Here is a 15,845-nt window from a genome sequence, read left to right on the forward strand (position 1 = left end):
CCTTCTAATGTCCAGTCAGACTCGATCCGCCATCATACTGAACACTGCTCCTTCGGAGAAACGACATGGGACTGTTAAGCCGCTTCGTCGGCGCTCCATCGTTTCCTCCCAAAACACCTGGCGGTAATCCAAGCGTCGGGATACTAGCTTCAGGCACAGCCTCCAACGGCGTTGCCACCGGCGCTGTTGCGGGCGTGCCTTGGACCTTCTGACCCTTCTCTAAAGCTTCTTTATAGAACTCTTCAAGTGCGGTCTTGTTCTTGCAAAACTCATCAATCTCGGCATTAAGAGCATCGGGATCGGGAGTTGTTGCGGGTATGGGCTTATGCTGTTGATCAGCTGGTTTCAGCGCTGGCGAGTGATAATAGTGTGTTGGTTTGAGGAGCGGCGAGGATAGCGTTGCGGATTCTGTCATTCCAAAGGTTGAATAGGCGCCGTACGAGGACATGCGGCCGCCGCGCTCTGCCAAAGATGGTGGGTCAATGGAACGGAGGTTGTTACTGTCGCGTGGGTTTGCAGGACGATTGCTATACAGCCGGTTTGCCAGGATCAAAAGATCGCCTTCGTCCGTGATCTCAGCTAATAGGGTGCCACTGCGATGGATGTACTGGGTGTACTTGTACTCAGGCTTTCCCCAGGAGTAGCTTACATCGACGTTGCTTGGGAAGTTGGATGCTGCCTCCATATCCAAAACAAAATCGAACTTCTTGAGAATTGCCGTTTGGTAGAAGTGTTTGTTAGGAGATGTTGTCGGGCCCAAGGAATTGGGGTCGATGTACGTCTCAGGCTTCTGATCTGGAGGACGGGCTGCCAACTTGATGCGATATGGTCTTCTAAATGGGTTCGTCTCAGTAATGGTGCATGCCTCTTTGATAGGCACTTCAACAAGTCGAAGGCCATACTGGCTGGCTTCTCGAGCCCAACTCTCGACTGCATCCTCCACCAGTTTTGTCGTAACATTCATCCAGTCGATGCGAATATGGTAGCAGCTGTCAGGGTTGTGAAGACGGTCATAATGCAGGTCGATCCTCTCTGGTCTATATGACCGCTTGCGATGATCAACATCATACTTTATGACCTTGCTTAGCACAACCCTTGGCCTCTTTCCGCCGTAGGGGAGCGATATGGTCGGTGTTGTTGAGGTTGATGCAGGGGAACCGCTTTCCTCGCCCGAACGAGCCGACATCAGAGTTCGGGGTGAGTCTCGATTCGAAGCCTCAAGACTTGGAGTTGGCGGCACAGGAGCTCGCCGACTGTTGAACCATCCCACATGAGGCTTGGCATACTCACTGGCGATCTGATAGTAGTAGTTACCATCGCGGAACTGATGTCGCTTGTCAACGTGAACAAAGAGACCGCCCTTGTCTTTGGTGTTTCCAGACTTTGGTTCTTCATGCACCATCAAGGCATTGCCTAGCGCCTCGGCGTCTTCTCGACTATCAAGATCCTCAAAGTTGTCAAGTAGCCATGTAACCATGTCAGATCCGATGAAAGAGGCAGAGTAGAGCCGAAGATGCCATCTGCGATTTTGCAGCCTAACACCTCCATTCTCGACAGGTTGCTGCATGGCGTCAGCCAAGGTCGTCAAATTCAAATTGGACTTCTTGAAACGATCCTTGTTCGACACCAGCCCCTTTCGATTAGCACCTTCCACACCTTCTGTGAGAGGAAGCGTTTCAACTTCAGCAGTAATGACCACCGAAGGATCATCTGTCTTCCATACGATGTCGAGCGGGTTGGGGTCACGTTGTCGCTTTTGCTGGCCAACTGTATGATACCTCCGCTCTGTCGGGGGAATGTAGCGATACTTTTGCCAAGATTGAGCAAGACGCTTGATACCTTCAATTCGTACCTCTTCGGCATGATCTCCTGTTTGTGTCCTTGCTATTGGGACATCCTTTCGCAGAACAGGAATAAGGACGAATCTCGCCCGCCAGAAGCGAAGACTGTCTGTCATTTCGTCGTGATGCCCAGCAATGTATGAATCAATCATGTTCCAGTTGCGGTCAGTACGGGGTGTGAGAAGATCAATCTCTCGCGCTTCGTAGGTGTCATCCAACAGCGTGCGAATAGCAGGCTTGTAGATTGGCGAGAAACCTTGGGAAATGAACGAGGTATCCGTCGGCTTTCGCATGAAGATGTTCACCTCGACTTCCGTGCCGTTGACGCATGAAAGTTGATGGATGCTGTTACCGACTGACATGAAGATACTTGTACCATCCTCCAGGGGTTGATCTCTTGAGAAGATGTCGCCAATCTTGATCTGGTTCTGTCCAAAAGCGCGAGCGACTAATGGCCCTACCACAACTTGAAATCCTTGCGTGAATCGCAAACTGATCAGTTCTTGGATGAATTCCTGGCGAGATTTTGGTGCCTCGACCACATCATCATCAGCGTCCTGTTCGACGGTATACGGATGACGATGATACTCCGTATCAAACTGGGTCTTTGAGGGGAAGTACTCGGTGGTCAGGGGCACAGACGCAGGACAGCAAAGAGCCTTCCATTTCTGAACCTTCATCTGGGCAATCTGAGGATAAACATGTTGCCATCGACTATACAAGACGGTATCGTCAATCGCAAGACTTTCTGGGTTTGAAGGATTGACAAGAGTCAGCCACGGCGTGTTAGCAGTGGTGGGCGACAGAGTCGTAGGAAGATCCTGAACAGCATCACTCAATGCACCGGCTCGCAGTTTATTGGTATACAGTTTCTGAGCATCATCAGCGCGAAGGGCTTCCGAATATTTGAGATCGCGATCGTCGTCCCGTTTCTGCTGCCGAGTATTAATTGACGTGCCTATCGTGGTTGATGCGTTTCTCAGCTGCATCGCAGCCACATCCAGATTGGAATTGTTTCTCTTGAGAATAGGAATACTGGGAGTCATAGGCACTCCTTCGACGATAGTGTCTGGAGCATCCAGCCGATATTTCTGAATGGAAACCGATGATGGATGACTGGAGATTGTCTGTGGAGAGCTTGGGCGTAGCTCTGGCCGGACTCGAGGTGTTGATGGCTGTTTTGCTTCGCCAGAAGTGACGCCAGAAGCATTGACTGTTTCAGCCTTGATCTCTGCAACCACTGCCTTAGGGGCAGCAATACCAAATCCTCTCTGGCCAAGACTGATCTGCCTCATCAACTTCGGCTGTTTCGCTATCTGTTTGGGTGGCTTCGGTGTTGTTGGTTCGGCGCTCTTCTTGAGACTGGTTGGCGATGGCTTATCACCATCAGTGATATTCATTGACAATTTCCTTGCCGAAGGTCCGAGTATAGGCGCCCTTTTCTCTGGGAGCGAGGTTCCATAAAGCCCCGAGTCCTCAGCCAACTGCCTTCTCGTGATTTCGTCCAAATCCTTGGCATATCGAGAGGAGTGATGCCGACTACGACCATGAGAAATCTTTGCTCTGTGATCATCAAACTCTTGCAACTGTTTCCATAGAGACTTTTCGCCAGGACGTGCCAACCTGTCTGGAACAAATCTTTGGAACCCATAAATGTGGTCAAAGAGACCATCCGGCGGACGTCTCTTGGGAATATACACAGTATCGTTGATTCCAGTGTTACGATATTTCTGCGAGGATGGTGGTTCGGTAATGTTGGCGGGGAAATGCGTGTCAACTTGCAAAGGCGTCGTTTCGATCTCGTTTGTTTCGAGAACACTTCTCATCTGCAGGGCGTACATGCGGCATCGAATGTTGAACTCATCTTCATCATCTTGCACAACCTTATTAGACACAGACAAAGCGATACCTTCATAGGATAGCGCCTCGTCAGAGGCGCCAGTCCAGAACGAAACATGAAGCCATTGCGGAAGCGCAAAGCACCACTGATCGCTTGTTGCCATGGATATCATGGGATCGGCACGACGCGAAAGACTCAGCCCTTTTGAAGGCGAGAACGATTCGCCAAGAGATTGATAACTACCGATCACTGGCGTAGGGTGATTGGGTGTGCTATCGCGACTGTGGAATGATCTCGAGAAGCTTGATCTATGAGCATGACCGTGGTCATCAGAGTACTGCGGGTTGCGGTATTTGAAGAGGGGCACTGAATGCAAGGGCATTTTGGGCATACATATCAGATCGATGCCAATACCGTTCCCTACCAACGCCTCAGTAGTCCTTCGCAAAGTCTCGTAGTCTACCTCAAAAACACCAGAGCCAGGACTGATCACCGCAATCGATATTCCTGTCCTGGTGAGATCTCTATCAATATGATCGTGCGCGAACTGAGATGAAGCGAGGTTTATTGCCTCTAGAACGTTGCCATACATGGCATAAGTCGACTCGGCTTTGACGCGAGACGGAGGTGTATCCTTAGGAATAGAGTCCGGACCATTGATCTCAGCTAGGGCGTTAAGCTTGTGATGGTACAAACTGATATCCCGGCGGAAGAAGTTGAATTCTACCTTCAGCTGGTGCAAAATCTTTGTCCATTCTCCGCTACCCATCTCGCTGACTACCACTCGGTAAAAGTCTTTATACGGTCGACGTGGTCCAGAGGGCTGTATGCCGGTATAAAAGTCACCAGAAAGGCTGTCGAACTCCGCCGTCAAACCAGTATCATACTCTACACGCGCGAACAGTACGATGCTGACCAGGTGCTTAGCCTTGAGCATAGCCCATCTCTTGAATAGCGCAGGGAGAAACCCGTTCACGACCTTGTTGAACATGATCTCACCGGAGCTTTCTGCATCAAACTCCCACATTTCTTTCGCCATCTGGATGAAAAGAACGTATCTTGCTGATTCGCTTCGGAAGATAGGCCGGGTGTTGCGGGTGAAGAACGCAGAGTGCACCTTGCGACCATTATGATAGATTGCAGTGACTTGCGCTTTGATGGTGCCCATGAACAGTACCGATTGGCCTTTGTAAACAGTTCTTCCAGTCAGTTCTCCGACAGTCATTCTCCAAATGTCCGATCTAGACAGGTACTGATCCTTGAACGACAATTCTACGTGAGAAGCTTCCGTAGCTGGATTCTTGGAATCCACCTTGATCGATATTAGCATCATGCATTTCACGCTGGGAGGGATCCCTCACCATTGTCAAGAGAACCTGAGAACCCTTCTTCATCCCAAAGGCATCGGCGATATGCTTCAAAACATAGACTTCGACGTCAGGATTCCGAGTCTTGGTCTCTTGAGGCATATCCTTTGCGACAAAGAAATACTTAAAACCCGCGCTGTCTCCATTTTGGGTTCCTGACATTCCCTTGGAAGCATCCTGATTTTGTTTGCTACTGGCACCATGCCCAGCGGAAATCTTTCGCAGGTCGTCCTTCACGGTCGATATACACATCAACATTCCAGGCTTCACGTCGGCGCCCACTACATCGAAATTGAGCAGGACCTCGTCCCGGGCATAGCCTTCGTTGACCGTCACAGTACATCGGCGTTCTATTCTTGTTCGCTTCTCTTCCTTGAGAGTGGAATGGGTCGATACGCTCGCGGGGGAAGCTGGGACCTCGATATGGGTGCGATCTAAGCTCGACTTGCTAAACTGTCGCCAGTGCGGCGGTCCCATGCGTGGGACCGGGTTCCTGGAGCTACCATTTCGTGACATGGGATCGGGCTGTCGCTCGCTCGCTACAGAGGAAGATTCGACAGGGCGCGATGCAATCCTGTAGCTCGCATGTTGCTCTGAGTGGATTGACTTGATTGACTAAGCCGATCACGAGGCTGTTGATGGAGAATCGCTTGTCGCAAACGGTTATCGTCAGTAGCATGAGCGCTTGGAACGTGAGGTTGGAGGTCGCGGCAGAATCAATTCACCGCCTTCTGGTCTTGGAAGCTTGATGCTGTACCAACATCACTGTGTAATGTGATTGGCTGTTCACAATAGCTGTCTTGAAGTGTATGGAAAGCTTGAACAAGATGAATAGTAGATAATCACTCATTTTAACAGCATAAAAGAGTGAAATATTTGTTCATTGCTGTTGGGTTAGGGTAGCTAACTCATTATTCATGACTACTATTCCCAGCCGACATTTCTTTATCCATTATCAGACGATCCTATTTTCTCTACTACCCACTAACGAACGAATAGTCGCAGCAGCTGGGGTACAGTACAAAGTAGATAATAGGACTTTCGTCTCATAATCTGGGACCGGAGGTACTTTTAATCTCGATTTTATTGAGACTAGTTATAACTAGAAATTGACATTGCCTTCAACGCCTATCGCTTCGCACTGGTATGGTCATCTTCGCCTCAACGATTGTGATGAAGTAAACTTCGAATAGATTCTCAAAATTCAAATAGACTTTGTACAAGTGCCTCCTTAACCAGTATCCATATCATATCATTGGGGCAAGGACGGGTAGCCATGTGGGGGCTGAAATATGAACATCAATAGGGAAAGTTTTCGAATAGCTTGCGCCATGGGCTGAGAAATCGGCGGAGGTGCAACTTAAGACGCAGTGGCCTCGTCGGAGTGAGTTGGGTACCCTGTCTTGTGGTCAGTAAAGTTAAGTAAACTGTTAGATTTGACTTACACCAAGAGCAAACAGCAATAATAGAATAGAGACAGATAAGAAGCCAACCCTCCAGCCAATGGCTCTTACCATCCGCAATCAAGTAGTTGACCAGCAAGACAGCCACGAACATGGTAGCAACCTGGAATAAGTCGAAACTCAAGTTCATCTCGTCGTTACCCATGCCCCAGCCAATGATGACCAGCAGAGGGATCAAGAATAGCGCAACTTGCATGGAGCTTCCGACTGCAACACCAATGGCCAAATCCATCTTGTCCTTGATTGCGACAGTCACAGCCGTTGCGTGCTCAGCTGCGTTACCGACGATTGGCAGCAAGATCAATCCGACAAACTCCTCAGATACACCACCGGTTTTCGTAACGGCGTCGATAGAGTCAACCATGAACTCAGCGCAAAGGGCGATCAAAACGGTGGCAATAGTAAGTGTAGCAACTGCCACCCAGAAGTGCAGCTGGGGCTCCTCTTCCTCATCCTCATCTTCCTCATTCTTTGGTAGTCGATGGGGGTTCATGAGCATCTGGGAAAGACGCTCGTTCTCTTCGCGACCTGTCATGCCACCGCCAACAAGAGCACCGGGGACCATGACACCTTGACGGAGACTCGCGCCGCCGCCACCACCACGCGACCAAGGTTTCGCGGCAACCTTCTGACCTTCCTGTCGGAAAGTGCTTGAGTGGGTCTTGAGCTGGAAAAGAAGATAAGCCGCATAAACGATGAGGAGGATTACAGCTGTGCCTCTTGAGAGCCGGGCAACGTTAGTGGCCGGTGTGTCCCTGGCTTGGTCGAAAACGGTTGGCACAATGACGGAAGCGACAGCTAGAGCGAGCATGCTGTGGAACCTCGTTAACAAAGAAAGTTCATCGAGTCAGTGTTTGAAACTTACCTAGCCGCAGTCTGTGCTACTGTCTCATTGAAATACTGGGCTTCACGTCGCAGACCACCAAAGAAGAAACAGAAACCCAAGACCAGAAGCAGGTTGCTGAGAATTGATCCCACCAAAGAGGTCTGGACAATGATAACCTTGTTATCCACCAAAGCCAAAATAGCGACGATGAGTTCAACAGCGTTACCGAAAGTGGCATTGATTAGACCACCAAGAACCTCACCAGTTCGTAGGGCAATTTCTTCCGTGGCGAAACTGAGAATGGCGGCGAGTGGAATAATTGCGATGAAGTTGACCACGAATACGGCGATTCGGTTCACGCTGTGGATATAATTGAGAGCGATTCCGACCGGTGCGGCGATAAGAAGGATGTTGATGTATGAGTTGAGAAAGGTCCTCTCCAATTGGTTTCGGACGGTGAAAGGCTCCTTCGGCTGGACATTGCGGAAAAGTTTTGATGATTGTCGCCTGTCGAGTTTTCTCTTTTCCAAATCAACGTTTTGGTCTGCGGCGGCTGGGACATCTTCGCGTCTTCGGTTTCGTAATTGATTTTCATCGCCGACGAGTGAGCGCTGTGATGTAGGAATGTCGTCGCTTCCATCAATGGGTGAGCCTCCTCCGGCCATCTTTTCTCTGTCATAACCTTCTTCCTTGCTTCTCCTCGTGTCCATCATCGTCTCTGCTGTTGACCACTCTCTGGCTGGTCCGCTTCGACCAGGGTCAGTGACGGCGTGTGACAATTCTTCTCCGGTAGTCTCGTCTCGAGTACGTTGTTGTCCTTCCAGGCCGGCTTCAGAAAAAGTGCGCGCTCGGCGGTTCCAGGCGACGTGACGAAATGGGTTCCACGATTGATCGGTACTGGTACGGCTAAGGGCGTGCGCTTGACGCTTGATGTTGAAGTGATTGACTATAGCGATGTGAGTAAGTAAACAATGATAATGATGATAACAGTACAGTAACAAAGGCTATGTGTGAGTAAATGTGAAAAGAATAGAAAGGAGCTTACAGGTAGACATCGCCAAGAACTGGGGTCCAAGTTGATGCGTGGGTCAGCACTCAGCAGCGGATGGATGGGTGCGTGTGCGTGTCACTACGGCAGTGCAAAAGTAAAAATAAGGTATCCTATCCGTAAGGTAGGTAGGGGAATAAGAAGATGAACTGCCAAGAATTCGAGAACGGGAAGGGTTGGTGGTGGGCACCGTTTTGTTGATTCCCCGTTAGCTTAAATCAATAGTGACCTCACTGTCCTTGTCTCTCATTGTCCCCTTTTAATTACATTTCATTTCCCTGAAAAATGCCATCTTTGTTGCCTGTGCTATGCCACTTGTGTATCACTGGCTGGTTGGTTCATTATGAGCGACACGTCAAAGGGGACAACCAGAGGTCTGATACTACGCTACTGCTACCTTACAGTTATTAGGTATGGACTGTACTCTACCTGGTAACGGCAACGGCATAATCACTGTCAGCGGCAAAGATTCCGGTCTCCAGAGGCCTCCTCCTTTTGTCTCCTGTTCAGGAGCAAAAGTCCTCCAATAAGCATGATTCAAAGCTTGCAGTCTAGACGCTGGGTCGTTCCACTCTACTCTACCGACCTACATACGCACTGATGGTGACATGGTCAGCCACAGACACTTGCAACACCTACACGTACAGTACATATACGTGGATGGCTGAGTAGTATCCATGATTCAGTGTGATGCAGCTGATCACAGGCTATTGGAAGACGTTTTATCAAGCTAACACAAAATGACAAAAATCTTGTTGTTGCGGGTCGTCATCATTCAAGCGAGAGGTTCTTCAAAGACTGGTCCTGGATGTTGGCAGGGGTTAGTCTATGCCAAGCCGGCCAAGTGTTGCCGAGCGATCTACCCTTGTCTTGGCGATCTGACTTGATGCACAAATGTTCAAGTTATGTCATCTATGCAGCCATCTTTGTCCAATTGCCTTGATTCTTGGCACTCACATGGCTATATTATTGCCGTCTTATTCACATCGGACAGTGATTTCCTGTTTCAACTTGTTTTCTGGACTGTTGTTTCACAAAGAACCAATCCATCAAGACATGATCACGATCTCACATGTAGTGTCAAAGTTTCTCATCTATTCATTGTATTAATATTGTTTACAGCAACGTGCAATAAAAGTAGTACTGGGTCGTCGAATTTGTATATAGGTACTGTACTCAGAAATACCCATATCTTGGGCTAACGAGTATGATGCTCTTTGCAGGCTCCCTCCCATTGCCATTAAGGTGAGCTACATATGTGAATAGCTCAGGTATCATAAATCGCAAAGCTCCAAAAACGCCATGCATCATCTCCTGGCTCCTGTTTTTAATTCCTTTCAGAAACTTATTCGCAAGGCCACTTTCCCACTAAATACTCTTTAAATCCGCTCTTGCGGGATGAGAACGCCTGTCCCGATATGCATTGTTCATGTCAAAACCAGTCCAACTGATTCAAATGATATCCCGTGTCGGCTGTTTTTATGAGCCTCCAAATCTCTTCAAAGCCAGTCCCCATCAACATCTGCACCCACGTCAGGCTCAGGCAACGGGTTCTTCCTAGGTCGTCCTCTCTTCCGTGGTTGCGAATCGGACCTCGCCCGTTTCTTTCGTCCACCTGGTGTGTTTCCTCCCTTTCGTTTGCGGCCTCTGTCAAGCGCGACATTGCTTTCGTCTTCCTCTTCATCTCCACTTGGGGTCGAAGGACCGTCCATATCCATCTGATCAGCGTCATCCGCAATCTTGAACTCCTTATCGACATTCAGGAGTTCCACGAGAGCGGTGCATTTCTGTACCATTCGTTCTTGGTCTTGGAGTCCGCCCATATGGGACTCAATCTCGTCCCATACCTTGTCTCCATGAACACCTTGAACTTTGACTGGTGTCTTGTTCAAATCTTTAGCCAATGCCTTCGCCTTGCTGTCATGCCGACTGTTACCCATGCCATAAAGACGACGCAAATGGGTTCGTGTTTCCCACATTGACAATAGGATGATAGACGCAGTCGCCAGCTGACGCAGTCGGGCGGGCTCAACTTCGGATGCAATCGCCAAAGCCGTTCTAGCATCACCTTCCAATGGTATTGCTCCAGGTGCTGTTCCAGGAATTGGGTCCTCTGAAACTGCAGGAGCTGGCGCTGAGGCCTCGGGTGCTGAAGATTGTAGTGTATCGACGCGAACGTTGAAGATCTCCGACTCGATGGCCTGCGCGAGGGGGGCACCAGTGCTGGTCACCATCTTCTCAATTGCATTCACGGTGGTTTGCAACTCTCCAACCGTCTGGTATTCGAAATATGCCAGGTTCTCGGTGATGAAGCGTGCAAAAGCCATATGAGACGGTATCTCCTCGGTTGTTTCCAGTTTGGCAAGGTCAAAGTCCAGCTGACCACAGAGCTTGTCCAAGAAGCGCTGACGATTCTTCATCTTGCTAATCTTGAGCACTTCCATCAGGAAGTGTAATTTGGATTGGAAGGGGTTTGTTGTTGCACCACGAGTATCCTCCACAACATCCCGCTGGTATGCGAAAGCTGACTGCACCGCCTTGGCATACTCTCGTTCAAGCACGGTTTCGTGCTTCTCGTGTAAGTACCGATGCTCAGAAAACGCCAGTTCCGCAATTCGTCGGTTCGTCGAAGTTTCGAGGGTCATCAACGTAACACAGGTCTCTTTGGGGTGTGTTAGACCCTGTCGGTTAATGCTACCCAAAACCTCTGTGGCGAGGAAAGCATGATCACCCTGGCCCGACAGTGCAATGCGAGAGATGTACTTCAAAAATCGCTGAGAAGTAGCACTAGCGACATCGTCAAAGTTGGTCCCTCCCATGACTGTCAACTCTCGCTTTTTACCAGAAGCTGGCGCCTCTGCTGCTGTTTCCGAGCGTTTTTCTTCGGTCACAAGAAACTCTCGGAATGATCTTAATATCAACATCTCAAGACCAGGGATTTGTTCTTTGAAGACCTGGTCAAACAATGTGTACAGCTTAGGGACCGCATAATTGCGTGGCCAAGCTTGACAGATCAATCCAAGGGCGTCGAGTGCTGACTTGCGGATCTCGAGTGGCTTTGAGGGTGCTGCAAGGGGCACCAGTTTCTCAACGGCCAACAAAGGGACGGAATCTCCTTTCCATTTAGGGAATTTCTGTTTGAACGGCGCTGTCCACTCATCCAGTTTGCAATGTTTTGCAACCATACCAATCAGCAGACTGTACGCGTAGGTCAAATTGATCGAATTTTGGTCGATAGGTCTGGCCTGTATCTGTTCGATTTTTAGCAGACTAGATAGCAGAGTACCGATCAGTGGAGTGTAGACGTTGAGCAGCCCACAAACCACCTGAGTGCAAGCAACCAAATCGTCCAGGGAGTTGCGCTGGCTGATCTTGGAGAGAGCTTTCAGTAGGTACGTGCGCACTTCTGATAGAAACTCTGTATGAACACTGGTCAAGGTCGGCAAAACTCGACGATAGATAATAGTCACATGCCGAAAAGCGACCAGCTCCTCTGGCTTCGAAAAGTTTGCTAGATGCGGTAGCAGAAGCCGGATCTGCTCGAAGTTGAACAATTTGGGCTCAGCATTGGCAAAGATTGTAAGCACGTGCAGTGCATCGCGGCCAGATGGGACTGTAGGATCTTCAGGGTCGAGGTTATCGATCAGTCCAAACATGTGAGCGACGAGCTTGGTGCAGACTGTAAAAGGTCCACTCAAAGATTTATCTTTGGGTTTGAGGATGGACCGGAACACCTTGTCAAGCATCTCTGTGACCGTTCCAGACTTGACAGTTTGAATGACAAGCGACACATGCTCACTGAGCGTCGTCTGATACACGGCGGTTCCCTCGTCTTGGTAGAATGGCGCGAACCAAACTTCCTCGATCATTTGGCGAGCTAGATCGCGAACGCCTTCGTCAGGATCCTGCACTCGGCGCAGCAACCCGTTGGCTATCATGCTGCGGAGTGTCTTACTGTGATTCCGAAGATAAATATCACGAGTAAGTTTCATTGCACGTTTCCTTACGCCGAGACCATTGTCCTGAAATCGATTGACGATCATTGGTGTTAATGAATTCTCAAGACGAGGACGCATCGTCATGCAGTTGCCCAAGAGTCCGAGTGCAGAATCTCTTACTTGGATAGATGAATCGCCTGCGCAGTCCAAAATCAGATCAATAACGGTTGAGTCGCCGTCCAAGATCGAGGGATCTGTCTCCAAAACCTGGTTGACACTCTTGAGGCTCCTACTTCTGACTGTAGCTTGATCGCTGGCCATAGAGCCAAGCAGCATGTTGAGGATCTTGCTGAAGGCTTCACAAAGAGGTGAACGCAGCAAGATGATACAGTAAGAGAGTTTAGCCTGGTTCGCTGAGACACTCTTGAAAGTGTACTCGTTCACGAGCCATCTACGGTCCTCAATCATCATCCTAAGACGATAAGCCAGGCGTCCCAATTCTTCGTCTCGTTCTTCCTCCTCATCGTTGTAAGAATCGTAGCCGTTGTGCACCTGCAATGCCCAGCCTGCAATTAGAAACGAGATTGCACTTGATAAATGGGGATCTTCGCTGCTTCGGCTTTGCACATGCTCAAGAACGGCTCTGTAAGGTCCAGCCCAAGCTACAAGCTGTTCCACGCGGGTCTTGTGTTCCAATGCTTGGTTAGCAATGTCGGCAAGATATCGTGACAAGTCATCAGCTTCGTTGCCATGTGATGAGTTCATGAGTTTTTGAACATGGGAGCGGAGGCGGGAGATGGCAGCACTCAAACCACCCAACAGTTCCAGTGCCATATTCTTCGCTGGAGCAGCAGTCTTGGGTGCTTCGAAAAGTTGCACCATTCTGACCATCAACACACGAAGTAGGAGTTCAGCTGACGGCCAATCTGGTGAGTCGAGGCAAGTGGTAAAATCTTCGACGAAAAGATCAAGCAAATTTCGATAAGGAGTATCACCAGATTTGGTCGAACCAATAGCACGCTGGACAATATAACTTATCACATACGATGCATTGCGCTGCGCAGCATCGGTGAGGGGAGAAACAGAAATCTCAAGATCCCTAATGGCGACGCTGTGTTGCTTTGCGCCTTGAATCTCACTCTTGATCGAGGAAACGAACTGCTTGGGGCCTGTGGGTGCGCGTTCCTCGTCGTCTGATCCTTCCGGTTCACCGTTGATGTTCCGAAGCAACTTGTGACGATCATTGTCTTTGTTGTCATCCACTCGCCCAGAGCTTGCTTGAACCAGTCTCATGATCAAAGCAGAAACAGGCTGGACACTTCCTCCGTCCGAAAGTTTAAATTGGCGAGCACTTTGCTTGCCGACTGGCAGTTTTTCGAGTGAAGAAAGAATTTCATTGATGATGCCTTGGCGTTGTTCTGGCTTAATCAAGAAGATCTGGGACAGCATATCCATTGCAACAGAACGGAGTCCGTCGAACTTCTGAACCCCTACGACGGAGTCCTTCTCGAAATAGGCATTCTCCATAAATATCAGTCGCGATGCCGTGTATTCCAGGGAATTGATCACGGTCTCTGAGAGCTCGATCTTGGTGACAAGCTCAGCCAGCAATGCAAACAACTTTTGACAGCAAAGGAAGACCGATGTGATAGGCTTCTTGTTTTTTGACAGAGCTTTGAAAACTCCTGAGGCAGGCCCGGACGGCCTTAGCTCCACGAGGGGCATAACGACGTCCTCAGTGACCTTTCTGAAAATATCCACGCTCCTTTGAATGATGGTTTCGGAGTATAGTTGCTTATCCTCTCTGCCACCGGAGAGGATGCGGAGACATGTACGGGCTGACTTCAGCATTGTTTCCACATCAGAAAGCTGCTGCACCCATGCATCAACGGCATCATCGTTCCAAGTCTCGTCAACCCGTATCTCCAAGCTTTCAACTTGCTTCAAGCTTGCATCACTCAGCTTCATTATTTGGACCAGGTGCTCTACAGGAATTCGGTCGAAACATCTGAGAGTAATCGTCTTCTGAATCGCACCATGCATTTTCTGTTGCGAAGAGGCGGTCATAGCAACCTCTTGTTCTGATGTCATGGAAACGACTTCTTCATGACCTTGCTCATCTCCAAGAACTCGTCCCACCGAGTTGAAGACGGTGCGTACAAGCTTGTCGAGTGCATGAAGAGCTGCCTCACTCCGTTGGCGCTGGTCCAGGCTCTCTCCGATGAGGTCCTGGCTATCGGGATATCCTTGCTGACTCTGCTTTCGAACCGAAAGGTGGTGTGGATCCTCTGGCGTCTCTTCGACTTCGACATACTCTTCACGGTTGATATTCGCGCGAGGAAGTTCGATTCGAAATGAGCCTTTGTTGTTTGTATCCACATGATTTTGCCCAGAAGACTCGGTGGTAGGCGCTATGGGTTGTGGCAATGGCTGAGTTTGTTGCGGAGCGACGTTCGGAGTGTCATCTTGCAGCTCGTCCCTCACATCAACATACGTGGATGGATCGAATTTTCTCTTAGACGGTATAACAACTTCAATCTTAACAGAGTTCGATTTATGTGCCTGAGAATTATGTGCAGGAAGGCTGCGCGGCTGTGGAGGGTTTGGGGAATTGATCGAGGCAGAGCGTTGCTTAGGGGTCGTGTGGCCGCCAGCTTGGCCATTCAGTTGTTTCGCTTCGGGAATGCCAGGCTTTGTCGTTTTGAAGTAGCCTCCCACTTTATCGAAGACGCTTCTTGTGACCGGTGACAGACCTTCGATGAGGCTCTTGCCAGTTGACGGAGTTGCGACAGTGTTCGAAATGGGTGTAAACTTGCTATTACTCGGTCAGAATACTATCAAAATTAATACGCAAAAAAATGATTCCCGTACTAGTGCGTTCGCTGGCCAGGCTTGATGTCCTGGAGGACATGGTCGACCGCTTGTTTGACGTTGCGCGGCATCTGGGGGTGGGCAGCGGCGTCCTTGTTGAGGCTGTTGAATTCGTGCGCTTGGAATAAGTCGTTCAAAGGGAGTGCCGGGCAACCAGAACCAAAGACGGGGTCGGGGATGATATCTAACCAGAGTCAGCAACAAAATGTATGGCCAAGTCGTAGTGACTAACCAGGAATGAATGGAACCGTCGAGGTTTGCGGTGAGAAGGGCAGAGCTTCTTGCAGAGTGAAGGGGCGATTGCGAGGAACGGCAGCATTGTTATTGTCAGTCCCCGTTTGAGCAAGCAGGCCATTGGGAAAGCCCCCATGATTATCGGGATGCATATTGTCCATTATCCCGTACGGGGAGGCAAGCCATCACAGAGCTTGATTCAAAGGGAAGGAGCGAACGGATGATGGCGCATCGGAAGATCGCAGGTAATATCGAGACTCCAATCGAAACAATAGGCGGACACGCTACGAGCGCGTAGTTGTCGGTGCAGCTTCCGTGAAATGCGTGCCAATAGAATCTATTGTGGAAGCAATGAATGCGATTGTCGTGAATTAATTGCGGTTAATTAAACATTGTTCGCCAGCTTTTTGGGGAAAT

At 49.5% G+C, this 15,845-nt stretch overlaps 2 protein-coding genes across 2 annotated transcripts; both read right to left on the reverse strand.

The window, feature by feature from the left end:
• Positions 1–4: 4 nt before the first annotated feature.
• On the reverse strand, positions 5–8,392 carry FIESC28_01171 (uncharacterized protein; the record flags this gene model as incomplete). The annotated part of the gene is made up of 6 exons (XM_031155322.1): positions 5–4,993; positions 5,043–5,622; positions 6,038–6,056; positions 6,563–7,323; positions 7,377–8,283; positions 8,383–8,392. The coding sequence occupies 6 exons, from the start codon at positions 8,390–8,392 to the stop codon at positions 5–7; spliced, it is 7,266 nt and encodes a 2,421-aa protein (XP_031020489.1).
• Positions 8,393–9,884: 1,492 nt separating this feature from the next.
• On the reverse strand, positions 9,885–15,580 carry FIESC28_01172 (uncharacterized protein; the record flags this gene model as incomplete). Its single annotated transcript, XM_031155323.1, has 3 exons — positions 9,885–15,138; positions 15,195–15,378; positions 15,427–15,580. The coding sequence occupies 3 exons, from the start codon at positions 15,578–15,580 to the stop codon at positions 9,885–9,887; spliced, it is 5,592 nt and encodes a 1,863-aa protein (XP_031020490.1).
• Positions 15,581–15,845: the final 265 nt, after the last annotated feature.

This window comes from Fusarium coffeatum, assembly GCF_003316985.1.
Source record: "Fusarium coffeatum strain FIESC_28 chromosome Unknown BRIP53273_contig_33, whole genome shotgun sequence".
Classification (NCBI taxonomy): Eukaryota; Fungi; Ascomycota; class Sordariomycetes; order Hypocreales; family Nectriaceae; genus Fusarium; species Fusarium coffeatum.